General features: G+C 34.2%; 1 protein-coding gene across 1 annotated transcript; it reads right to left on the bottom strand.

Moving 5' to 3' along the window:
• Positions 1-4,236: 4,236 nt before the first annotated feature.
• Positions 4,237-27,251, bottom strand: LOC121968514 (truncated transcription factor CAULIFLOWER A-like). Its single transcript, XM_042518853.1, has 8 exons — positions 27,067-27,251; positions 6,637-6,715; positions 5,646-5,710; positions 5,435-5,534; positions 5,294-5,335; positions 4,861-4,902; positions 4,580-4,698; positions 4,237-4,397 (listed from the first exon to the last, which is right to left on the bottom strand). Exons 1-8 carry the CDS (start codon positions 27,249-27,251, stop codon positions 4,286-4,288), a joined length of 744 nt encoding a protein of 247 aa, XP_042374787.1. The 3' UTR covers positions 4,237-4,285.
• Positions 27,252-27,400: the final 149 nt, after the last annotated feature.

Genomic DNA, 27,400 nt, shown 5'->3' on the forward strand with positions numbered 1-27,400 from the left:
GATTTTGTTGTATTTTTATTAGAACATTTTCAATTTGATGTGGGATGTTGTATGACTTTGCTAGCTGTCTTATGTACTGCCTAACTGTTTCAACATTATTTGATATTTATATTTTTGAGTTGTTATATAATGTGTATAATTACATTATTATGCTTTTGGAATTTGTATTTTTTGAACCACAGTATGATGAAAAGTAGTACAATGGATGTGCATAACCAAGAGACAAATGAAGTGGAATACGGAAGAGGCAAGAATAAGCGATTTTGGACAGAGGAGGAAAGTTGGGTTTTAATTAGATGTTTACAAGATATGGCCACTGATCCTCTTTGGAAAACAGATGGTGGTTTTAAGAACAATTACATGAATGAGATAAGAAGATTAATGGTGCAAAAGTTACCCCAGTTGATAATTGAAGTGAAACACATTGACTCTAGGATCAAGTTCTTGAAGGGAAGGTACCATGCTATTAATGAAATGTGCAAGCAGAGTGGATGTTCTTGGAATGATGTTGAAAAAAAGATTGCTTGTGAATTTACATGGTATACCGAATGGATTAAGTTATGTCAATTCATGTGTTTTAATTTGTAATTTTATAATATTGTCGGTTAGAGGTATATGCTGATGTTACTTTGATGTTGTACCTTTTTTTTTACACAAATTCACAATTGGTTTGATCCAAATCTAGCCCAATCCATGCAGTCTCTACCAAGGATCACCTTATATGCTATCTACAATGCTTCTATTTTGACAAAACATAAAAATGCTCTTCTGACTATGATTTTTAATCCTGTGAGATGAAATATGCGCATGAATTTTAATGTGATTGACTCTTATAGATTGTGACATACCTCAGCCAATTAGATTTAGGTGAAATGAACAACGCTTATTTTGCTCTTGAAAACACATCAATTTGCTAATGTTCTTGACCCGAAATTGATTCATTCTAGCTTTGTAGAGTAGAACTTCATCACCAAATGTGGTGTGCTCATCAATTTACTATGATGTCAGTTTCATCTACTTTCGAGGGGAACACAATCTCGGATGCTTAGATTTTATAGGTTTGTTCTTTTCTTTTTTTGTTAGTAGTAATCCTTTGTATTTCCATGCTCGTAATCACCTTCCGACGTTTCAATTAATTTTGTGCATGTAATCGAGTCTTTGGTCTTTGTACATGTAAGTGAACAAGTGAAATTAATCTTTTTTTGATGATTTGTAATTTGTCAAGTTTGCTAAATCAAGTTGATGACACTTCTCATCTGATATTTTTTGCCGCTGTAGACTATGATTGGCATCCTCTTTTTCCTATTTGAGTTCTTACATGACCAACCACTAGCAATCCAGGTCTTAACTCTTGTATGGCTGTGTGAGTTATTTACGATGATGATCGGTAATATCTCTGTTTGTCTTGTTGTTAATGACTACTGTATTGACTTATGCCAGGTGTGCAACTTTAGGTTATACAGTTTGTAGCAAACAGAGTTCTAATTTGAAGTTGGAGTAGTAGCCATAATTAGTTATGTGTATTAGGTCCTCAACCTTAGTGTGCCTCCAAATGATGCAAAAGCTAGCATCTGGATATGGTGTATCAATTATGTGTTCAGCCATTCATGAATCTGTACTTTAACATGACTATGTTGTTTTTTTTTAATGTAGAATCTAATTATACGTTTGTCTTTGTATTTTTTTTACAGATTCACAAAGATGCTAAGGGCTTATATAATGTCTCATTCTCTTACTTTACGGATTTGGATATGGTGTATGGCAAGGATCGAGCAACGGGAGATGTGGCTGAAGATCCACTTGCTGCTGAGCAGAATTTAGGAAATGCTACTGTTACTTTGACTGTGACAGATGAGAGTGATTCCAACACTGAAATTGAATTTTTATCTACCATGGAGTCACTGCCATCTAATTCTTCCAGTTCATCTGCTGCCAAGAAAAAATGCACTCATCAAGTTCATAAAGCTTCAAAGAAAACCAAGTTTACACCAGTGAAGAATGCTGAAACTGAGTATAAGGAATTTAATGATGAAATTCGGGGTTTTATAAAGAGTCTTGATGGTCACCTTAGCACAATGTCAACTTGGATGCAAGGTACAACCTCAAGAATGCCACAAGTTCTTGAACTGCTAGAAAAGCATGGGTTCAGTGGTCCAGATAAGTACAAGGCTTCTAAAGTAATTTGTCAAGATCCTTTGAATATTGACTTGTTATTCAGTTTAGATTCCACTAAAGTGAGGGAATATGTGCCCACTTTAATATAACTAAAGTCGGTTAAGATCCTTATTTTGGCATTGTTATCCTCAACTATTGAGGTTAATGTTTATGGATAGGTTTATATTTTGCTTCTCATAGTTGGTTTTGCATTGAGACATTTTATTTTGTATTAAACAAGTAGATGATGTTTAAAATGGATATGGGCAGCATTATTATTGATATTGTTTTTGGTGATATTTTGAATATGTTACTTGATAATTGTTTAAAATGGTTTGGTGATATTTTGAATATGTTACTTGAAGAGAGACTCGGTTTGATGTGAAGTTGATTTGAACAGTGTTGCTTAAGTCTAATCTCACATATTTGTTTTCAAGGATTTTTTTTATCTAATTGTGAAGATGAGAACCTGAGCAACTACGTGTTGGTGTTCAATATTTTACATTTTAAAATTGTGTGTTTCTATTTCAAATTAAAATGAATCAAATTTAAATACATAAATAATTAAAATAAAAAAATTAAAATGTTTTTGTGATTATTATAACATGTATGTTATTTTTAAAAATATAGATATTATTTTTTTTAATAATTTTTAATGCATTAACTAATAAGGGTAAAACTGGAAATTTATTTGATTCCCATTACTAATGTTGATTCGAAACAAACATTATCAATTATAATCATATCCATTCCAGATTTTGAACCAAACGCTGATAATGCAATCCTGATTCTCATTCCCATTGACCCTATAATCAAACCCATTACCATTCCGATTGATAAATTTGAACCAAACGCCCCCTTAATTAACCTATCAAATCGATAAAATTTTAAAATTTAGAGATATATATATTAAAAAATATTGATTATTTCAATTAATTCAATTCAATTTTGATTTTAAAATTCTTAATTTGATTAATCCGAATAAATTAAATAAGTCTAGACCTTAAATCCCTAAATCTGTAAATCCCGAGTCCATAATTCTAAATGAATCAAATAGAAAATTAAAATCAGATAAAAATGTATCATTGTTAAAAGTTCGGTTTAGTTAAAAATTAAATTTTTATTGAAAGGTTAGACGGATTTAGTTAGTTTTATTCAAAATAGTTAGTTTGTTCAATTTGGATCAAATCAGTTCAGTCTATTAAGTTTTGAACAGCCTATAATAATGCAATATTAATATAATAAGTTCAACATTTTCCTTGTAATTTTGTAATTATTTTATTTATTTTATTATTTTTAGTTGGCACCAAGTATCATGTTTATACCAATTAATCTTGAAATGATCAATCTGACCTCATAGACTAGGATAATCAGGAAGCGCTCATTATAATGAATTACCTATCAATTCAACATTCTTAAGTCAATCGCCTATTAAAAAAATAATTCATTAATTCACTAAAATTGAGACTTAAATTATTTCCTTATATGCTATTCAAATAGTTAGATGCTAAATCACATTTCGTTTGCAATATTTAATAATCATTCGTCCACTTAGTGGCCTACATATATGCCTTTTCTCAGCTTTTAATCATAAATATCCCAGCAAAACTAGTCAAATAAAGTATAAAAAAGAAAAAGAAAAATTATTGCCGATATGTTCACAACAAAACATAATTACGAGATTTTGTTTTGTACTTTTATGTTCATTAACCTCACAAAACTTTTAACAACAGACAGCCTTGATGAGCTAAATAATCATGTATGATTGCTTGGAGGAAAATGCGATGGTTATGGGTAACTGAATGAGTGACTATACAAGATAATCATCCGGCAACAACAACAACAATAACAACAATTAACTAGTGATTATACAAGATAATCATCCGATAATAACAACAACAACAATCAAATTTTATTCACTAAGTGAACAATAATATAAAACCTTTTTCTTGCTCCAAAATAACATTATTGATTACAAATACACTGATACATAATTCCCAAGCAAAATTTACTTAGAGAATCCAGACTTACACGAAGAGAAGATGAAGGTAATCCTAGTACCTCGTCTTAGTCATATAATATAGTAGTATTTCATCAAGGATTGTTATGAAGCTTGCAGGATGATGAGGAGCTAGCCATTAAAATGGCTGAGCATCCATGGAGGAAGCATACTGTTGTTGATCCGAGCCTGGGCCTCTACAGCTTCTACCTCCCCTTCAATGGTTGCCCTTCTTTGGTAACATCTGGCTCATTAAACAAAATTAAGAAACTGAATTTAAAACCAAGGTCATAAGATTGATATGATTTAAAACTTTCGTCAACTGTTTAAGATATATTTCATTTGCTTTATCCGACAATATATTTTCTTATTTTGGTTCGATGATAAGCAACAACATGTAAAATTCATATTGTTGAGGATGCATACCCAATATTCAAGGTAGGGTTAGCATCAGCCAATATGAAGGGTGGAGAGGAGGAACTTGTTTGGGCTTGTTCCCAGTGTGCTTGCTGGGTGAGAGCCTTGGCCTTCTGCTTCTCTAGGATCTTGTTTAAATAGAATCAAATTTAGAATTGCTTTACAACTTATCGTGAAACTTAAGCAAATGACAAAGCACATATTAATCCCCATGATATTCATAGCCAAACAAAGTTGTTCACAGTTTAGCAGAATTGCATTCACTTGGGTGAAAAGGGAACACAACTCACTTGCTTCTCCAAACTTTTGTTTTGCTCTTGTAGTGCCTTTTCCTGTACACATAACCAAGAGATGGTCATGCAAAAAGTTTAAGCATTGGCAATTCCTACGTGAATGGTCTTTCTCATCATCTCCCCCCATATATACTAGTGACCACAATGGCAATTCGCTACCAGAATGTAGTATGGTAATTGTAAAATCATGATTTATTTTCACATGAAGAGTAATATACTAATGAAGAAGGTTTATAGACTTAAATGAGCAAAGATATTTAGGCTAGTTGTTTGATATAACAAAAATTAGTAAATAAATACAATAATCTGGAAGGATCATGATAATCATATATATGAACTGGATACCTAGATTACAAAAAACAAAAAAAAAAAGGAAAATAACTAGGGTATATCGATGGGCATTGCAACACAAAAAGGAATTTTCTTGTACCTTCTTCTGAAGCTCAGAGATTGAATCAAGCAAGACTTGGTTCTGCACCATTAAAGAAAGTCATTAACAATACAATTTCAGCATGTCTTGCTTAGCCAACCTTTGTTTTAGCATAGGAAAAATTTTAGTGTGATTAATTACCTTTCTTGACCGGATATGCTTCAAAGAATTGTCTAGCTGATTTTCTAGCTGTTGGAGTTCTCTAAGGCTCAAGGTATCAAGTTGTTCTCCCATTAGATGCCTGAAGCAATTATTGTGGCAAGATATCATTGGGTGTGCAAATTATGGAAAACTCTTAGCTCCAATCATTTCTTCTGACGAAAACTCTAGATGTAACTATAATGCATCTTACCTTTGACTTTTACTTAAAGCCTCCATCTTGGCCTTAAGTTTGCCATATTCATGATGCCAGTTTCCCTGTACAATTCTCATGAGAACATTGGCATGATTAACTCGGAATTCAATAATGAATACTTCATATGGGAAGAAGATTATTGAAATTTCGTATAAACTAATACCATTAAGAATCTCAAACAGAGACATGATCATAGGTTCCTAGCAGAAAAATCATAATAGATAGCATTTTTTTATCAAAGGTGAGATTGTCTGCTTGTATTATTCAACTCCATATCACAATATGATTTGCAAGGGGAAAAAACTTATCGTCCCCAATAGAAGAAGACTTGGGAATGTTGTCAAACTTAGGAAGAGACCTTGATTCCATTTCTAACAAGAGTGGCTGTGATCTGGAATACTTGATGTGATCATGGCCAATGATCTACTTATCAACGATGATATTATTAGGAAGACTAGCATAAGATGAGAATTTTTTTCAAAAAACTATCAAGTTCATATAAAAATGTTACTTCAAATAAATATTTATCTGAAATTTAAGAATTGTTTTAGATAAATTTCCTTAATCATAGATGATAATGATACAAATTGCTAGTATTATATTAGCTATTCTTATGTTATTGTACTAACATAAGAAATTAATTTTGTAGAATCACTTTGCCAAGATAGCATAATACTCTTATTCTTAGTTTTTTTTTTAAATATTTAATTTATATTTTATTGTCTTGAATGTTAAACAAAATACTGCATTTATAGTTGAAATCATGAATATTAATGTTTCCAACCTATAATGCTTAGAATTGTGCCTTAATGTGGGAGTTTCGAGAATGGCAAAAAAAGTATAAGTAATATGTGAACTTGCTAGGAAACTTTATTTGGTAAGATGTAGTTGAGGTCCTAAAATAAAGATTAAAAGAATGACATTCAAATGCGGGTGTACGGTGTACCAAATACTACATGATGAAAGAATAACAAGTGTTCTTAGTAACCTGGCAATCAAGTTCAGATGATACAAGTGCTTTTTCTGCATAGCAATATTGTTCATAACGTTCAAGAATCTTTTCCATACTGCAAAAAAGAAAGGAAAAAAGAACTTAGCAAGTCATAACAAAATTAACACTTATACAATTATCTTGTCTAAAATGTAGGGGAGTTTTTTTAAATTCCAAGAAATTATTGAAAAATATGCCATCAGAAAATATTTTTTAAAATAAATTAGCAATAGATTAAGATTTTCAAATTATCAATCCAATTAATCACAAGTAAGAAACAATAGCGAAGGTATTGTACATCCTTCCACGTAAAGTGATAAAATCTTAATTTAGAAAGATTACAACTAAAACTATTTATTTGTCCTGGAACAAGAACACGTACAGGTTTACTATATTAAGTTCACAATGCTTCATTCACCTATAAATGTATATTGGTGGTTAGTTATACACGAGTTGCAAATTAGTTTACTCACATACTTATAAATAAGGAAAATTTAAAGCTAACAAAGTAGGGATGCCATGTTGAAGTGGAGAAATTGGTCGAGTTTCCACCTATTTTAATATAGGTTATTATTGTTCTTTCTACATTTCCATCTTATATATTGGTATAATTACAATTGACTCTCAAACTCTATTTACAGTTTGACATTCAACAAAGCATTCTCTACTCTCATTACTCTAAGTCCTAGCTTATTCATCCTTAATAATTAATTTCACTTTTTTTTTTCTGAAACAGGGAGTTCATTTTCATCATTCATCAAATGCTACAAATAAACAAATGAATAAATTTTAAACTATGCTTCCTTGAATTACATTGACGAGTCATGCATTGTATAAATGTGTTTTTGTATCTAATTGAATGTCAAGGAAATATAAAGACATTATATACATTCTTGAGTGTGATTGAGATATGGTCTTGTATTGACTAATATCGTATGTCATTATTGGTACTCTTTGTATAGTTGTGGTTAAAATTTGATTCAAGGATCTACTATTTAGAAGCAACATTGTGGCCATTCATCAAAGATGATATATGACCTGATTTCAAGATATATTGATGGACAATAGAAAAGCTTCCAAAGAGAGCCAATAACTTAATTAAATTTGAAGAGTAACGGAATAGACCTAATATTGTTCAACCCTTTCTCGGGACTTTGATGGGAGCTTTGTGCACCAGACTATCCTTTTATTCTCAAAAAATTTGGTAAACAAATAATGTACTTCTTAAACTAAATTACTCCATAAACAACTAAATTTACATATTCTGTTATGACTACTCAAAATAAAATTTTATCCCAAAAACTTTCTACTACTTTTAAAATTTAAAATTCCTATTTCTCCTTGCATCATTCTCTCCATCAGAAAGAACTTGACCATCAATGTGTTGTCAACATTTTCCTTTGGCCACATTTTTGAATAAGAAACGATCCAATTTGACCATCATTGAGTTTGCAACATCTTCCTCTATAACTTGGTTAGGTAGGGCGGTAGGGGGCTTAGTTTATGTGTCGAGTTGGGCACAACATGTAATTATGTCAGGCATGACCTACGTGCTGGGCACAACCCACATCATGAATTATATTTGCAACGAGTAAAAAGGAAGGACGATTCTAACAGCCAAAAACATAGGAAAAGACCAAAATATTCCTATTTAGATAAAGTTAGTTTAGAGTATTTTAGTAAACTTTAGTCTAAAATTGCCCTAAAATCCTAAGAAATCCTAAATTATCTTATAATTATGCTCAAATTTCACCCCTTTATCCAAACAACTAGCATTTTTTCATTCTCACTCTCAACTCTCGTTACATCATCCATCATTCTCTCAAGTCTCAATTTGAATTTGCTCAATATTTTTTTTTGGTAATCTAATTATTTACTTTATAATATAATTCCTCCATCATAATCCTCACTAAATCTCAACAAACGTCATAAGCATATCACCATCCTGTTAAATGGAATATATTAAACTTACTGCAAGAGGTATGGTTAGCGATCAATTCCACAACTGTTGGTATCATCTTCTTGTGAAAGTAGTGCATACTATTTACATTTTATATAAACTTTAGTTGTGCTAGTTCTTATTTGAGTCAACCAAGTAGAGTCTCAAACATTTAACTTCATGTGGTAAATGAGCTTAAGTTCTACCTAAATTCTTTTGATAGTTTAGATAATTATAAAAACATAGAAGTATTAGTTTGATGGAGAAACATGCAACAATGTACTCTATTTTAGCTGTAATTTTTCATGATGTACTTATAATTCTTTTTATATCTATAGTAACATTCTAGTTTTATTTTAGTGTAGTTAATAGGGCATGGGATAAAAAGAGAAGTTGTTTGAAGGAGAAAACATTGGAGATGTGTATGCCTCTAATTAAGATTATACAAAGGAGAACCTAGAAGATAAAGGCAAGATTTCAATATTGAATTCAAATATCAACAATACCAATCCGAGTGATATTATAGGTAAAGTATCTTGCAATTGACCTTTGATCAAGGTTAATTAGGTTGACCAAATTTGAGTTAACTCGAGTTAAATTTTGATATTTGATCAATATATTTTCTCATGAGAGCAAAATATCAAGTAAAGGAAAAGTTTATTTGAAGAGGGAGATTGTCAGTGCAATTAATTTTGGGTCAGGTTAACCAAAGTGATTGAGTAAGAAGTTCAAGTGAGTCATGATTAACTGGATACTTAATAGTTGGAAGTACAACAGGGAGTTGACATGAGTGGAAGAGTCTAAGTGGGTCACGTTTGACCAAATACTTAGCGATCGAAAGTCCAATAAGGAGTTGACAAGGGCAAAATCCAAGTGGGTCATAGAGGATCGAACACTTGGCATAAGAAGTGAAGTCCAAGTAGATCATGGAGGATCGGATACATGATATAAGAAGTGGAGTCCAAAATAGGTCAAGGTTGACCGAGCACTTGGTAATGAAAGAAGTCTTTATAAGTCATGGAGGATTGGATATTAGGTATGAGAAAGGAAATTCAAAGAGGTCAAGGAGTACCGAATGTTTGGTAGTGATAAAGTCCTGGCAAGTTAAGGTTAATCGATGCTAGGTAGTGGTGAAGTCCTGACAAATTAAAAATTGATTAGATCCTACACAACGAAAAGTCTCAACAAATCAAGGTTGACCCGATATTGGGCAAAGAAAGTCTTAGTAGGTTGAGATCAACTAGATACTAGGCAAGATATGAATTCAGCCTTGATGAGGTTGAAATAAAGGTATCAATCAACTGTTAGGGTGTAACAATCGACTAATGAATCTTTAAACTCTGAATTTGAGATTTGAGGGAGTTTATTACATGATCAGTCGATTGATGGATTTAATCAATCAATTGATAGGTATATCAGTCAATTGATGAGTTTAAGCAATCGACTAATACTGTAGTAATAAACATATTGTTTGGTACTCGGCTGAATAACTTGACTGATGAATATTAATTGTTATATATTGTGAAAATGAGGATATAATATTATAAACGCGCAATGACGTAAGTATCAAAATTTAGTTAATAAAGAATTAGAATTTATTATCTATCTTTCTATTTAATATTTTTTATTTTTTTTATTCTTATTTTAAAGTTTTTCATTTTAAAATTATTTTTTGTTTTTCTAGGTTTTATTAATTTATTTTTATATTATTACATTTTATATTTTAGTTTTTTTTTTTTGGCTTGGTGGATCTTAGCTAGCATAAGCACAAGTTAAGCAAGTACGAGCCCATGTTGGATTATATATCTGCTGATGTCAAAGGTTATACAAGGGATGACCGTGACAAGTCATATTGTGCCTTACCTGATCGGCTCGTTTTGGCACCTCTTGATTATTTTGAATTTAGAAGTGTTGCCAGGAGTAGGCTATTTGGATGAGATCATGGGAATTGACCAAGATGATTGTGTTGCTTTATGAAGAGAAGTATCAATCCACAAAACAAAAAGCACCCAAAACAACAATAAAGCAAACACCAAATATCTATCTCGTAGACTAGTGGTAAAACAAGGGTATCTAGTATGATCACTAGTGGTAAACACAAGGGTATCTAGTGTGATCTGTAGGGATGTAAATAAATCAAATGATTCGTGAGTTATTCGGAGCTCGGTTTGATAAAAAGTTCGTTCGAATTCGTTTGTTTATCTTATCGAGCCGAGCTCGAGCTTAATTTCGAGCTCGACAGTTTTATCGAGCCGAGCTCGAGCTTAAAAATATTCGGCTCGTGAGCTCACGAACATGTTCGTTTGTAGGCTCACGAGCCTTAAAACGAGCCTTAAATCGAGCAAAAAAACGAACTCTAAAACGAGCCAAAAAACGAGTTCTAAAACGAACCTTAAAACGAACTTTAAAATGAGCCAAAAAAAACGAGCTCTAAAATGAGCCCGAAAATGAGCCCGAGCTCGCTTAACGAATTAGGCTCGTTAACTATGATAATCGAGCTAATAACGAGCCGAGCTCGAACTGTTCGTGCGCTTGATAATTCCAAAAAGAGCCGAGGTCGAGCCTTGTAATAAAAGTTCGATTCGAGCTCGAGCCGAGTTCGAGCCTAATACTGTTCAGTTCGATTCGGTTCGATTCGTTTACATCCCTAGTGATTTGGTTCAAATTGACTCTAAATTATAAAGCATAAGAATTATTGAGAATAGACGATTTTACAAAATCTTTATCTCTTAGTTTTCAACTTTTCGAAAATATATTAACTGATGAATTAGTAATTATTGTTCTTATTTCTTTAGTCCCATGTTTCTTGAATTATTTATAAGTGGTATTCAAACTCTTATTTTTACAACCTTAGTTGCGACTTATATAGGTGAATCTATGGAAGGTCATCCACATGATTCATGAAATTATCAATTAGGATTGGTCACGGCTAAAAGGGAGACCATCAATGAGGGTACTAAGATGGCAACAAAAGGAGACAATTGAGACTAATATCATGCTGGTGGTGATGCACAACCATAGTAACAACTATCGTCCTTGTTAGCAGTGACAACAACCAAGGCCAGCTACAAGAATCAATCAAATAGGTCTTCAGTCACGTAGTTCATCAAGAAGCTGTTGATGAGAAAGAGGAACGAGAAACAAGTGCACTGATATCATTATACGAAGAGAATTCTAGTTAACTCCTTGAGTAGTTCCCTCTAACTACCTAATGTATATGTACTACTATTAATTAACATAAATACTATAGTAGGTCCTGGTGTTATAATTTATTTAAGGTAGATCCATAAGGATAACAATGTATCACAGCTCATAAGTAATTATAGCGGGATTTTTATTTTAATTTTCAAAAGTTAAACATTAGTGCCATTGTTATCAATCTTGACAATTATTTCACGTTAACCATTTCTAAAGTTGACATTATTGTCAAAATAGGGAGTGAACTCCACAATACAAGAAATGATCCTACCCTATCAGAATGCATTATGGTGGCAAAGTTAATTAACCTAAACTGAGAAGGAATAATAAAGCCAACCAACTCGAATAGAAAAGTTGTGTATCAATCCTGATTAAGAAAGGGAAATAGAGTCTTCTATCATAAAGAGAGATGAGGGGAGAGAGCTAACATTATTTGATTATAAGTTAGAGACAATGTTTGTTATTTAATAGCTAGTCACCCTCTAACAATAAATCTTTCAAAGAAAAAAAAAATTGATAAGCAAAAATGAAAGAATTAAAATATTCAGTGGGAACATCAATCAATGTGGAAAGAGGAATTTATGATTAAGGGAATGAACATCCTTCATAAGTTTCCTTTTTACATGAGTAAGCGAATTTTATTATTGAGAAGAAAGTGGATTTATCATTAATTTAAGAAGCTTCCATCTAAGCCACTTACGCAATTTCATTAGCCTACATAGTAAGGGATCACAAGACATAACTAATAGACGTATAAGGATCACAAAGTCTAAATCAATTCCCTAGCTTGTTATAGTTTTATCCGTGCGATAATATAAATTATATTTATTTTGTTAAATAGAAAGAAAAATGCAAGTTACATGTATTGCGTGGATCAATAGTTTTTTTTTCTTTTCTTTTCTTTTGCTTGATTTATATCTGGTTAAGAGTATTAGAATTATAGATTATTAGTTAGGGAGTCTAATCCCACATTGATATCATTTGTTAGAGATATATCTGGATTAATATTATATATACATATGTGATGGTTATCGTAAAAAGCAATTATAAATTTGGTGCATATCAGAGGCCTTATCTAGGCCAGAGGTTTTCAAATAGCTATTCCCTAAGCGGGAGGCCAACTAAACTCCTTTTCATCTCTCGAGTCTCTCCCTGCACTATCATTCACGTACTAAGGTATCACTTGTCTCCTTAGTTATCATGATTTACCTCATTCGTATTAATCCTGAAACAGACTGGAGGGGGCACTGGGGCGAGCGTCTAGCTTTTTTTTTTTGCCACACTACCTCAACTTTGTTCCTTCACTATTTACATCATCTAGCCACCTTTGCGATTTGCACGTGTGCCCTACCAAAATTGGCCATTGTATCTCATTGCTAATCTTGGAAGTTGTCATTGACTACAACTCCGGACAAATATCACAAACCTCATTTGGTCTTCATGGGAGGCCTATAGAGCGATGGACATCCTTGCATTGATGACTCCTCTTGAGTTGCTCCTCTCCAATGGTCATTAATCTAGCCAACATGTTATAGTTCATCTTGATTCCTTTCTTGCAACGAAGAAGCATATTTGTAATCAAGACTTGAATCTAAGCTAAGGATGTGGTCTTTGACGAGCCCAAGATATGTTGTCTGTGCAAAGTGTTAGTATCAAAAGTGTTCTATATCAAAACACTAAAAGAGGAGAAAGATACACACTATAATCTCTTTTTAAGTATTGATTTTTAGAAGGAAAACAATATTAAATTTAAAATTTATTAAAATCATGAATTGACAATAGGTATGAAGTTACATGAGTTCAAATCAGAATCCATCTGGTTTCATTTGATCGACCGAAATAAATTTTAAACCAATTAAATGGATTAAATTTTAAATCAATTCTCGTATGCTACACTAAGCTCTAGTAAATGTTGTAGTGCCAACTCTGCTATAGTATTCTAAATCAAATTAATCTCCCGAACAATCACATTCTCGGACACAATAGTCAACACTATTAAGCAAAAAGCTACAGTAATTATATAGTTACAGTGTTATGGGATAGATACTTCTCCCAAGCAATTACATTCATAGTAAATGCTACAGTACAAGCATGCTACTGTAATGCGAAGCTATAATGTTCTCAAAATCAATTTATTTTCCCGAACATTATGACAAAGATTAGCTGAGCAATATAACCAAGTTCTATCGAACAATATAATTAAGTTTTATCAAGCAATATGGTTAAAGTCCACCGAGCATCGAAGATATTTTCTGTCAAGCATTAGAGGTTCCAAAGTTTCTGGTTAAGAATACGTGACGATCGATGAATGGAGAAGCAGATAGTGGATGTCAGAGATGATTTCCTTGATGCATTCCTCATCTTACGTTACAACCAATAAATGGAAGAATAATAACAAATTGCTAGAAACCTCATCTTCACTCACTTGGGCAAGAAGTAGAAAAGCACAAAAGCAGATGATGTGAAGATTCCCTTTGGATATTTATATAAGCAGTGGAAGAGGATAAGTCAGGGGGTGTGTTTTCTAATTCCTACAAGCGGAGGCAACTCCTTTTCATTAAGCTCCATTCTTCTTCATTTTCTTCTTCTTCTCCTTTGTCCACTTCTTTCGATGACTGATTTGAGAGTCGAACGATCATGTCGGCATGCCAGCACAAGCCCTAACATGTGTCACATCTCAGGGTCTCAAATTTTGCAAATCAAGGAGTAAATTCAACTATCTAGAGAGGAGCTCGAGATGAAGGAAAAAGAGACCATCAAAGATGTTAAAGTGGATGTGCGGACATACAAGGATGGATAGAATAAGAAATGAAAATATTAGAGATAAAGTTAGGGTTGCATCTATTGAAGAAAAACTCAGGAAAATATGTTTAAGACGATACATATATGTACTTAGACGACCAATAAATATTTTAGTTAGACGATATGAAACTATAATAAATATGCACATTAAATGAGGAATAAAAAGGAAAAAAAAACTTGATTAGTAATAATAAAATAAGATAAAATTTATTTAAGTATAAATGATAATATAATAAGAGATAAAATCCAATGACGTAGAAGGATCCATAAAAACGACTTCACCTAATTGGATATGACTTGTGGTTGTTGTTGTTGATCCCGTCTTTAAATTTGTTTAACCTTCTATACTGTTGATACTTATAGTTTTATATTGTATATACTTAAATGAATTAACATTCTTCATATTAAAAGGTGACTTGGGTTGGCCATTCAAACAACTGAAGATGTGAATTTAAAATTGAATAATTGTTATAAAAAGAATTAAACATAATAAGAATATTAAATCGAGAAAATAGAATACTAAAAGATGAAAACTTTGAGCCGAGCCTTATACCAGAGTATCTAACCGCCTAAATGTTATTGTGGTAGCATGTTGTTTCTCGTGGTCAGTATTTACTTGCGTGCTGGTACTATTTTATTGTATTCCACTAGTAAGGGGGCTTTTAGCTCATACGTCTGTTGGTGTAATCGACCTCCAAGGTTTTAATATCAGACAAATATGTTTAAGTATGGAGCTTGATCTAGGGAAGTCCTAGTTGTAGGCTAGGTAAGAGAAATCCTAGTTGGAGGCTAGGCAAGGAGAGAAATCTCGGTATATCGTGGAAGCCAGGTGGATAGGTCTGGAGGACTTGATCCCTGGGTAGCCGAATACTGAGTCCTAGTTGTAGGCTAGGTAAGGGAAATCTCAGTATATCGTGGAAGCCAGGTGGATAGGTCTGGAGGACTTGATCCCTGGGTAGCCGAATACTGAGTCTTGGTGAGTGAAGCCAAGTGGAGAAAATTCTAGTGGGTAGTAACCTTAGGTAACGAGAAGTCTTGGAGGAGTGAACTCCAAGCAAGGTTGATCGGATGGTTTCCGGTCGACCACACGCGGTCGACCGGATCAGCGGATCTTGGTAAATCTAGGTTTAAGTTTACCATTGTATTCTGTATTACTATTATTGTTGTTGGCTAATGTAGTATTGCAGGAAAAGTCTTAGTGGATCGGGCGATCAAACATTGAGCAGGCAAAAGTCCAAACAGATCTGGAGGACCAATGTTTGGCAGGTAAGTTGAGGTATGCAACTGGAGGAGCGATAGTGAGGTCGGGTTCCTAAAGGGAACAACCTTAGGTCGTTGATCCAACTGAAGAAACCGGGAAGGTTTCCAATTTGAGATCAAGACAGTTCTACTGTCTATATTACTCATGCATTATATTACTGAGCTAACCTTTGCTTTGTAGGAATATTGTTTAACTCTGTTTTGCAGATTCGGCCTGATCGGTCGACCGAACAGGAGGATTGGTCGACCGAACCAGCTTGACTCAGACCAGAGATCAGTTCAGACCAAAGCGAAGCACAGTCCGATCGAAGGTTGATCGGTCGACCGAACCAGGGATCGGTCGACCGATCCAATCTGTATTAATGGAACATTAAATGAAGATCTCAGCAGATTTCGACGAACAGGGAAGGAAGCTGTTCGGTCGACTGACAAAGAGGTTCAGTCGACTGAACCCTTAAAGAATAGTAAAAGATCGAGCCAGCCTCAGACTCCAGCCAGGAAGGAAGGGAGCGAGTTCGATCGACCGAACAGAGGGATCGGTCGACCGAACGACAGTGGCACTTATAAAAAGGAGCTCGAGATCTGAGGCTTGATAGAACTTTCTGATCGATTCAAGTGCTCTTCTGCAAGCTGCTCACGCTACAAGTCTTCATCAACACTACAAGAGACTTCATCCGATAGTGTCGACCGAGCTACGATTTACTACTACTATTGTCGGTATATCATTTCATTTATATTGCACTTAATTTCCTGTAAGATAGTAGGAGTGTTACTATCTTACATCGTTGTACTTGTACGATCCACTTCTTTCCGAGGTTCTCGGAAAGAAGGGTTTTAGTGCTTTGCCCATCAGTGCGGTCAAGGACCGCGGGCCTTCGAGTAGGAGTCGAGCTAGGCTCCGAATGAAGTAAATAATCTGTCTCCCTTTTTACTTTCCGCTGTGCACGACTTTGATTTAAAAGATCAAGAAAAGTTTTAAAAAGACGCGATATTCACCCCCTCCCCCCCTCTATCGCACTAATCCGATCTATCAACGTCAAATGACGTTATTACACTATGAGGACATTGGTTCTAGTGATTCACTTCTTAGTTGATTTATTGGACTTAAACCATTGATGACATTTATATACGCCGATAGTCATATGATTTGTGATATTTATCTATGTTGATATTATATCGTTGATGACCTTTATACATATTGATTAAATAGTAAGAATTAAAAATTTATCTTAATTGATAATAACATATGATAATAATTTGTAACTCTAAATTCTAACATAAAAATACTAGATGACTATAGATATATATTTATGTATAATTGAGAACTTAAATAAGAACTTAAAGTTGTAATAAGTATTGTGATCTCCTTTACTTCTTTGAGCTTTTAAATAAGATTAAATTTATATACATCTTTTCTGATTATCCACTTAGCAATTTGTGCTTACTATCTCTTTTTTTGACTTTCAGTTTTGCAGACATTGAAGCTCTTTTGATATTATAGTTGATTTAAGTTTGTATATAGAGTTATTCAGAGATCTCCCATGCACTATATTATCGTATTCCTCTATATCGATTACTATCTACTTTCATTTCTTTATATTTTTATTTTTGGTTCATCTGTTGTCTTATTCATATAGTTTTTGTTGTATACAATATAAAAGGGGAAAAACATATTGTGGAAGAAAAATTCCACTTTATGTGGAAGAGGAAAATAAAGAAACGAGAGCTTCAAAGCCTTTATTTCATTCACAAAGACTAACATATTTATAGGTTTATTACATAACTCAAATAACACCACTAATTTCATGTTTATCTCCCCGCTAACTCCATTAATTACTACTAATACCTCATCTATCCACTACTTGCCACCTCATCACCCACTAACTCCATCTCTATTAAAAAAACCAAGTTTAATTTTCAACACCCCATCTTAAACTTGATTTTGTGACCCCAAGAAAATTTCACATCTTGATAAAGTCTTCAAATTTGAGTGGTTTCGTAAAGATATTAGCAACTTGATCTTGAGACTTTGTGTATCCCACTTGCACTTCTTTTCTTATAAAGTACTCTCTGATATAGTGATAGAGTATATCTATGTGCTTGCTTCTATTATAGAAGACTAGATTCTTTGTTAGTGCTATTGCAGATTTGTTATCAACTCGAATCTTGGTTTTCTCTTCTTGTGATAAACTTAGCTCTTTTAATAAATTTCTAAGCCAAATAGTATGATAAGCACATGAAGTCATAGCCACGTATTTCGCTTCACAAGTAGATAGTGTGATAATAGGTTCTTTTTTTGACATTCAAGTGAAAGTTGTATCTCCCATAAAGAACACAAATCCTATAGTACTCTTTCTATCATCCATATCTCCACCTTAGTCACTGTCGCTATATCCTTCAAGTTTGAAATTGTTAGATGATAAATAAAGCAACCCAAAATCTATCGTACCTTTGATATAGCGTAAAATTCTCTTAGCAATCTTAAAGTGGGTCATAGTTGGAGCTTCTATGTAGCGGCTAACAAGTCTAACAACATAAAGGATATCAAGCCTTGTGTATGTCGAGTATCGTAGGCTTCTAACCACATCATGCTTTGATGGCTTGACTCCACATTCTGCTGGGTATTTATGGGCTTATTTTTATCTATCTTGAACTTCTTTAATATCTCTCTTGCATAACATTCTTGTGAGATGAAGATTTCATCTTCCCTTTGGTTCACTTTGATGCCAGATAGTATGCCATGAGCCCAATATTAGTCATCTCAAACTCCTTAATCATCGTTTCTTTGAATTCTCTAAACATAATTTGATTGCTTCCCGTGAAGATCAAGTCAGAAATATATAGGCAGACAATCAAATATTTTTTATCCTTATTCTAAATGTATAGTGCATGTTCATAAGGACATTTGATGAAGTCTTTCTCTTGCAAGTATCTGTCTATCAAACTATTCCATGCCTTTGGTGCTTGCTTTAGCCTATAGAGAACCTTCTTCAATTTAGAACTCTATCTTTAAGTTTTTTGACTTCATAACTTGATGGCTACCAAATATAGACTTCTTTGAGAGAGTTTCATTTAAAAAAACATATTTTACATCCATTTGATATATTCTCCAATTATTTTGGGCTACTAAAGAAATGATTAGTATGACAGTTTCTAATCAATCAATTGAAGCATATACCTCATCATAGTCAATGTCAGATCTTTAATTGTAGTATTTTGCTACCAATCTTACTTTATATCTTTCAACTTCTCCTTTGACATTCTTCTTTGTACACCCACTTTATACTAATCGCCTTATGTCCTTCAGAAAGTGGAGTTAACTCTCATGTACCATTCTTCTTGATTATCTTGATTTCTTCATCCATTGCATCTTTCCACTTTTTGCTCGTTATAACTTCTTGGAAATCCATCAGCTTGCAATCGGTCAAGAGACAAAATAGAGTAAGATTATCTTGATTCTCAGTTACCTCATAACGGTCTTATAAGCTCCTGAAGCGTAGTACTCTTTCACTTGAAGTTAATATGGATGAATTTTCTTGAATACTTGAATTTGGTATTACTAGTGGAGTAGTAGGCTCCTCTCTTGTTTGCTCCATCCTTGGTTTTTCTTTAAAGTATGCGAAGAAGTTGTAATCTTCATTTTGAGATTTCCAATTCCATTCTCCTTCTTCATCAAATATGACATCCCAACTGATGATTGTCTTCTCATTATCTAGATTGTATAGCCTATACCCTTTTGAATTACTATTAAAGCCAATAAAAATGAACTTCTTACTTTTATCATCCAATTTGCTTCTTGCTTCTCTAGACACATGAACATGAGTTATACTCCCAAAAACTATTAAATGAGAAATCTCAGACTTCCTTCCATAATATGCTTCTTGTGGTGTCTTGCCCCACACACTCCTTGTTGGTAATCAATTGGATAAGTGTACATGCAACCACTTCTGTCTAAAGTTCCTCTGGTAGCCTCTTGCTTTTGAGAATGCTCTTTGTCATGTCAAGAATGGCTCGATTCTTTCTTTCTGCCATTCCATTTTGATGAGGAGATCTTGGAACTGTCAAAGATTGTTGTATTACGTTGGCTTCATAGAATTCTTGAAATTCTTTTGAGTTAAATTCTCCTCCTCGATCATATCACATAGCTTTGATCTCAAGACCGTTCTCCTTTTTTTACAGCAGCTTTAAATTTCTTGAATATACCAAAGATCTCTGATTTTTTGCTTCAAGAAATATACCCAAATTTTTAAGAAAAATCATCTATGAAAAGAATGAAATAATTACTCTTACCAAGTGAACTTGGCTTTATCGGACCGTAAACATCTGTGTGTATAAATTCAAACGCCTTTTAAGCTCTTGAACTTGACTACTTTGGGAAACCTTTTCTAAATTGCTTCCCAAGTAGACATGTTTCACATAATTGGTCAGGATGTTTGATGTAAGGTAGTACTCTCACCATCTCCTTCTTTGAAAGCAATTCTAATCCTCCAAAATTAAGATGCCCAAATCAAAGATGCCATTGCCAAGTGGTGTCTTCATAATAAGTTTTGAGACAATTGACAATATCATTTTTAATATTAAGATAAAATGTTCTATTTCTTGACATAGACACCTTAGCAATTAAGTAACTAATATCATCTTTCAAGATGAGCATACTATCTTTTAGATGAATATTATATCCTTTTTCCAAGAGTCATTTTAAGCTCAAAATGTTGCTCTTCATATTTGACACAAAGAAAACATTCAAGATAAATTCATATTTTCCATTCTTCAAACGGATGAGAATGTTACCTTTGCCCTCGATCTTTGATTCATCTCCGAAGGATACATTACCACCAACTGATTCATTAAGCTCTACGAACATGTTTCTTTTTCCACACATATGATTGTTTGGCCAATATTGAGATACCATATTATATTTTCGCCTCTTTCATTATCTTTATATGCTAGCAGTAGGGTCGGGTGCTATCTTCTTCTTTTCTTTCTTCCATATAATTTATTTTTTCATAAATTTTATTCTTAAGCAATCTGCATTCTCTAGCATAATGCCCAAACTTCTTATAATTGTAGCACTTAACTTGAAATTTTTCATACCTCGAGTTTATTTGTCCTCTTATTGAATTTTCTTCTCTTTCATTGTTGTTATTGGAACCCCATCCATGCTCATTAGAACGGTCTCATCCATATCCATGACCTCTTCCACCTTGACTTCTGTTGTTATCGAATCTTTCATCTTTCTTAGTTGATTGAAGAGTCGTTTTAAGGAGTTGTCGAGTAATCTTTTTATTTATTTTCTTCTTTTCTTCATGGGCTTGTAGTGAATCCAAGAGTTGCTCTATCGTCATGGCTTGTAGATCTTTCGTCTCTTCAATAATGGTTGTAATACTATCAAATCTTGAATTCAATGATCAAAGAATTTTCTCAATGATAGTTACTTCTTCTAGCTTCTCACCATTTCTCTTCAGTTGATTAGAAATGGTAGACTCTAGAAAAATAATTGGACACCAATTTACCTTCCTTCATACGAAAAGTATCAAATTGACTTCTTAATGTTTAAAGGCATACTTTTTCACCTTTTCTTCTCCTTGATATGAGACTTGGAGCTTTCCTATGCTTGCTTGGCCGAAGTAGTACTTGAAATTTTCTTAAAATCATCCTCATCTAAAGCTTGATAAATGAGGAAGAGAACCTTTTTATCTATCTTTCTTAAATCTCTCAAACTGTAATTTTCAGTCAAAGATAGTGTCGAGTCATCATGCGGCTCAATGTAGCATTTTTCCATAACCTCCCAAACATTGTGAGCCCTAAGAAATGCCATCATCTTAATATTCTAATTATCATAATTACTCACCTTGAGCACCGAAACTTGGAAGGGAGTCATACCTCTATTAACCATGACTCTTATACTACTTTATTGGAAGAAGGAAAAAAATATTGTGGAAGAAAAATTACACTTTATGTAGAAGAGGAAAATAAAGAAACGAGAGCTTCAAAACCTTTATTTCATTCACAAAGACTAACTTATTTATAGATCTATTACATAACTCAAATAACACTACTAACTTCATGTTTATCTCCCCATTAACTTCATTAATGCATATACTATTATCACTCATATCTCATCTATCCACTACTTGCCATCTCATTACCTACTAACTCCATCTCTATCAAAAAACCAAGTTTAATTTTCAACAAATAATATATAAATAAATAAATTTGATGAATTTCTTGATTATCTTATTTATATAGTTCCTAGTCTCTTTTATTACACTATGAGTAGGGTACCTCCTAGTGAGCGGGAATTATACCAAGGGTTTGACATCTATTTTAAACACCATAAGAAGAAAAAGGAGGCAAACCTATAAAATGTCTTATATACGCAATGATGAAGTCGATGAAGTGTCTCAGAAGTGGTTGCATGCATCTCAAGTGCTAGTAGAGTGGTTGTGGAATGGTTTTTAGAACTCGTGAAGTGGTTTTGAGAGCTCACATACTGATATCCAAACCTTGCAGAGTGGTCACATGTGTAATAGGAGCTCGCAGAGTGATCAGCTACTTAGTAGCTCATGATAATCTTGCAAAAGCCTCATGAGCTTGTGATTTCTTTTCCAACCTCTAATGAAATCTTTGCTAACCTCTAGAGGAGTTCTCATTGTTGCATAAAAGTTCCATGCAAGTTGCCGTCCTGATGTGAAAGCTTCACTATTCTTGGAGGAGTCACATGAAGTTGCTACCATCATTACAAGGTATCACGACGTAGGCTTTCATCTTCTTGACTCTATTCTGTCTGTCGATTACTTGGCGGAATAAGCAATTTTGCCCGTCTCAATTGTCACAGTAAAATTTTTCAAATAGTCATAAGCAACACTACTTGTTGAATCTATTTTTTTAGTTCTTTTTGTTTTACTCTTTGCATAGTGTTCTCATGAATCTATGTCATCTACCCAGCATATCCTCTTTGCTATCACAACGACGCCACTAGTTTTCAACTTCTTCGTCTATTATCCTCTTCTTTATCTTGTTCGGCTAACCGCCACTTAGCTTTATCTTGTTCCTCTAGTATCCTCGAGACTTATCCTCTATTGAGCCCTTCATTTTATCTTGTTCACGTGCAATTAATGCATTGCATCGACCCTAAGTCCTCATTTAGTGATTTCTTTCTCCATTCTTCAATCTACCACATCTTGTGTAGTTGCATAAAGGGGCGATTCCCGGTTAAGGCGTGACATCCTTGCACAATGAGTTGGAGGGTCAAAGGTCCACGGACGCACACTGGATGAATAATCTGGGCCGGCTGTGTTAAATTCCGGAGACACCACGCTTTACCCGGGCCAGCATTCACCGCTGATTTACCTCCTCCTAGGATCCCTGTGGGGCCAGGCCTAGGGGGCCGCTGGGCGGCGGGACCCGCCTTTTGCACAATAAAGGGGCGATTCCCGTCCCCTCGGGGCGGTGCGATGATTAAGGCATGAAGTGTTGTCACATGAGGTCTTGGGGTCGAAACTCGACGTGACCGATCATAACCTCCCCCATGTCTTGGCCATTTGCACTAATGGCTAGTAGTCACCCGTGATTTACCTCCTCCGTGTTGACCTAGGGACGGGTTGACGGGGGCGCTGGGGGCGAACGAATCAACTTTTTTTACCACATAAAGGGGTGATTCCCAATTGAGGATCTCATCTTATTCAACCATATTTGTGTTCTATGTCATTTAAAAGTCAGTAAAAAATTGAACAAATAAAAATATTATATTGCTAAAGTCTAGCAAAGAGATAATTAAGTTGTGATTTCTATCAATTTATCTATCTAACTTTCACTATAAGAGCCTTGAATGATTTCTTTTCCTTCAATTATTGTGTGCAGATGTAATCACCACTGGAAGAAGAAGCCAACTTGAGTAATTGGTTCATGAAATCTCTCATTATGTTTTTTCTCTTTCTCTTCTCTCTTTATCAATGTGTTAATTTGTTGCAGGCATAGTAGCTTTTGTGTTCGTCGGACGACAAGGAGACTGTGTATACTTAACTCATTAAGTTTTATTTCTCCTACCAACGAATATTATGCTTCCATCTAGTAGGGTTTAGGGATAATAAATTTATTTTGTGCTTCTATGTTTTTGACAAATTTTATAATTAGTATAACAAATTAGATATAGATAACATTATACATATGTGAAAGAGATAATCAAGACATAAGGGTTATGTAAGGTCAAAAATTACCTTTTATTACAAACTGGGGATTTAATATTCCACATATGAAAATGCTCAAATATTACAAACTTTTTGTGAAGTTATCATGTAGTGAAGTTAGTCCCCGCATTGGTTTTTTTTAGGATTGTCTTGGTCAGATGTTTTAACTTCTGTCCCTAAAGTCTAGAAACACATCATTATAGGGTTTAGGGTTTCGAGCCCATGTCCTCTGAAAAAAAACCTCTCATATCCTCTAGTCATTTAGCGGTCGACTATAAATTGACCCTGTAATTATCACCCTTCACGCAATTTGGAGACGAACAGTAAAGAGCAACTGGATGTGCCTAATCACCTTTTTGTTACAATAGAAACACATTGTTATATGCAACGAGTTTTTGTAGCTTAGATTGATGCACAAAATACTCAAGTTATGTTTTGATTAGAATGGTCTATTTAATCATTAAGTGATAAATGTCAATTTGGTTAATTTTATTACTTAGATTTATTAATTAAATGCATTGTATAATAGATGTATTAGACACATGATGTAGTTAATATAACTTGTTACTATAGAAAAATATAAACTGCATATGTGTCTATATATGGTGGTAAAAGGCGAATACGCTCGCTCCCAGTCTACATATGATGGTAAAAGGAGAATACGTTCGCCCCAGCGCCCCCGCAAACACGGAGGAGGTAAATCACGGGTGACTACTAGTCTTTGGAATAGTGACTAGCACACAAGGGAGACATTTATCTCGACTTTGCCGAGATTCGAACCCCAAATCTCATGATGATAACACATCATACGCTAACCACTAGATCCATCCGAGAAGACACATATGCATCTACATACATGTGCATTCTGCAATTAATGACTCAATTATATTATGCCTACATTTACTTTTTCACAACTTTGAAAAAGTTGGGATGTAACTTTTTTTTGGGTTGGGGGGGGGGGGGGGGGGGTTTCCTTGAGATACATACATACAGCTTCGATGATGCCTAAGCATTTTTTATTTTGTTTTAATTTTTGGATTCAAGCTAGACTAAATCAAAATATAAAAACATAGTGTTGGTTATAAGGTTTGAAATCTATCTGAAGTTCATTTTGGTTTGGGATTGTTGATCATAGTCTATTTTTATGTATGTGAACTAATTAAACATTTTGCTGAATGCAATCCTACTTCTATTTGTTCTTAGAAGCCCAAGAACTAGTGAAAAGTCTACCATAGATTGTGATCATTTGCAATGAACCAAATTAACTATCATATCCAACTATCGTGTACTTTTCAATGAAGTAACATTTTTAGTCAGGTGAATTAATAATTTATCCCATTACTAGTGGAAGTATGGTACTCACATATAGTTATGCCATGCTCATAGAAGGCGTGTTGGCATAAACCTACCTAGGAAGTTTAGAGAGAACCATTTTAGCATATATTGTAATAGCAATGTTAACTAGCAAAGAATGTTAGTGTTGGATATAATTATTTCCAAAAACTCTTACATATAATCAATTGAAATCTCAAGTGATCAGCTCATGTCTAGGTCTCCAGAGTGTCAATGTCGGATATAAAGGGGGTAAATTAGAGTCCAAATATCAAGCTAGCAAATAAGAAATTAACAAACTATTAATAATGTGATAGTATATGTCTTCAAGAAAATAACAATCTGTTATTGATAGTAGCCTAGCTAGTAGGAAGGGATCACCTATTAATTACTGAGCGAATTACTTAAATGTTACTACGTACCCATCGTGGCAAGAAATCAACAACATCGAGGACTCTTGAATTATGCAAATTTAACTAGAAACTAATATTGATTAGTCCTTGTAAGACATTATGTAGCCAAAAGAAAGCTCGGAAGGTTAAGGAGGATGCAGATATTAAATCAGAGATTTACATAAGTAAAAAAAATGACGGCTTAATGTGGGAGATTTACATAAGTAGAACAAAGCATTCAGTGTGCATGGGAGATTCTAAATTAAATTTAGAGAAGGAAGGGCAGCAATGTTGTCGCGATATATATAAAGACGATGCTTTCTAAGAAGTAAAGACGGCTTATTCATGGATAGTTACAAAAAATATCAAAGTATGCACAAGTCCCAGTCTTTTTAGAAGAAAACATTTATATCATTACTGGAGAGTACTCATGTCAGATAATGATGTCTAATTGAAACCTTCGCTGATCATTTCAGCGGAGCGCATTCGGCGAAGTCGAATCGACTTGTTAGGAAGAACCATAAATTCGAACAATTAAAGTTTTTTGAACCGAGCTCATGCTTAAGCGATTAGGAAGAATAAAGAGAGAAAAATTAAGATGAAGCTAATCATGCAGGAAAACGAGAAGCATAGATCGATTTGCTTCCAACAGCATAAGTGCCAAAGTAAGTGTGAAAATGAACAGAAATATCGGTTATAGAAAAGATGCATTTTTTAGTTACAATTTTAATTGATATCTGACCTTGGAAATTGTTACCTGTCACATCTCAGAATCTAAAAAAAAATAAAGTTCATAAAAGCCATGGAAACCCTAGATTTAGTTCAAAGTTAAATAATTAACTGATCTAAAGGATTAGAAAATGTGTGACAGTTGAAGGGAAAAAAAAAACTATGAAATCTGATCCACGTGTATGAAATTGTACTAAATGGTTTAGAACCCTTTCTTGTTGTAGTATCATATGCATTCTTGGTGTACGATATTGATATGCCTTCTTAAATACAACCCTTACTCCCTAAGCATACATCTCCTTTTGGCTAGGAGTTAAACTCCGAATAGGAGAAGCATTCAACTCCCTATCAAGAAAATAACCCTTTTGGCATTTCAAATGAGCACCTACTTCTGGAGCCAGAAAACATAAAGAAGAGAAAATTTGCCCTAGAACCCATCGAGAAAGGTGGAGAATCAATTTTCTCACAGATAAAACAGTACGAGTGAGTGTGTAATTGACTCTGATCTATAAAATCCAGGGCGAAAGACGTAAAAGCAAAAGAAACTGAAACATCGGATGACGGAGCAAGGTGCTGAGGCGCGCACCTGGAGTTGGTGGAGTACTCATAGAGCTTGCCTTTGGAGGAGAAGATGATGACAGCGACCTCAGCATCGCAGAGGACGGAGATCTCGTGCGCTTTCTTGAGCAGCCCGGAACGTCGCTTGGAGAAGGTCACCTGCCGGTTGATCTTGTTCTCGATCCGCTTCAGCTGCACCCTTCCCCTCCCCATCTCGCCTCGCCTGTTCACTTCCCCGACCTGCTTCCCCTTCCCCCTAGATCACCCACCTCTAACCCTAATAATCCGGTAATGGTGGGAGTCAGAACCCACGAGATGGAAGCAACAGCAGCTGAAGGGTGATCGGTGGACAACGCCGTTGA

This window comes from Zingiber officinale, chromosome 3B (genome assembly GCF_018446385.1).
Source record: "Zingiber officinale cultivar Zhangliang chromosome 3B, Zo_v1.1, whole genome shotgun sequence".
NCBI classification, from domain to species: Eukaryota; Viridiplantae; Streptophyta; class Magnoliopsida; order Zingiberales; family Zingiberaceae; genus Zingiber; species Zingiber officinale.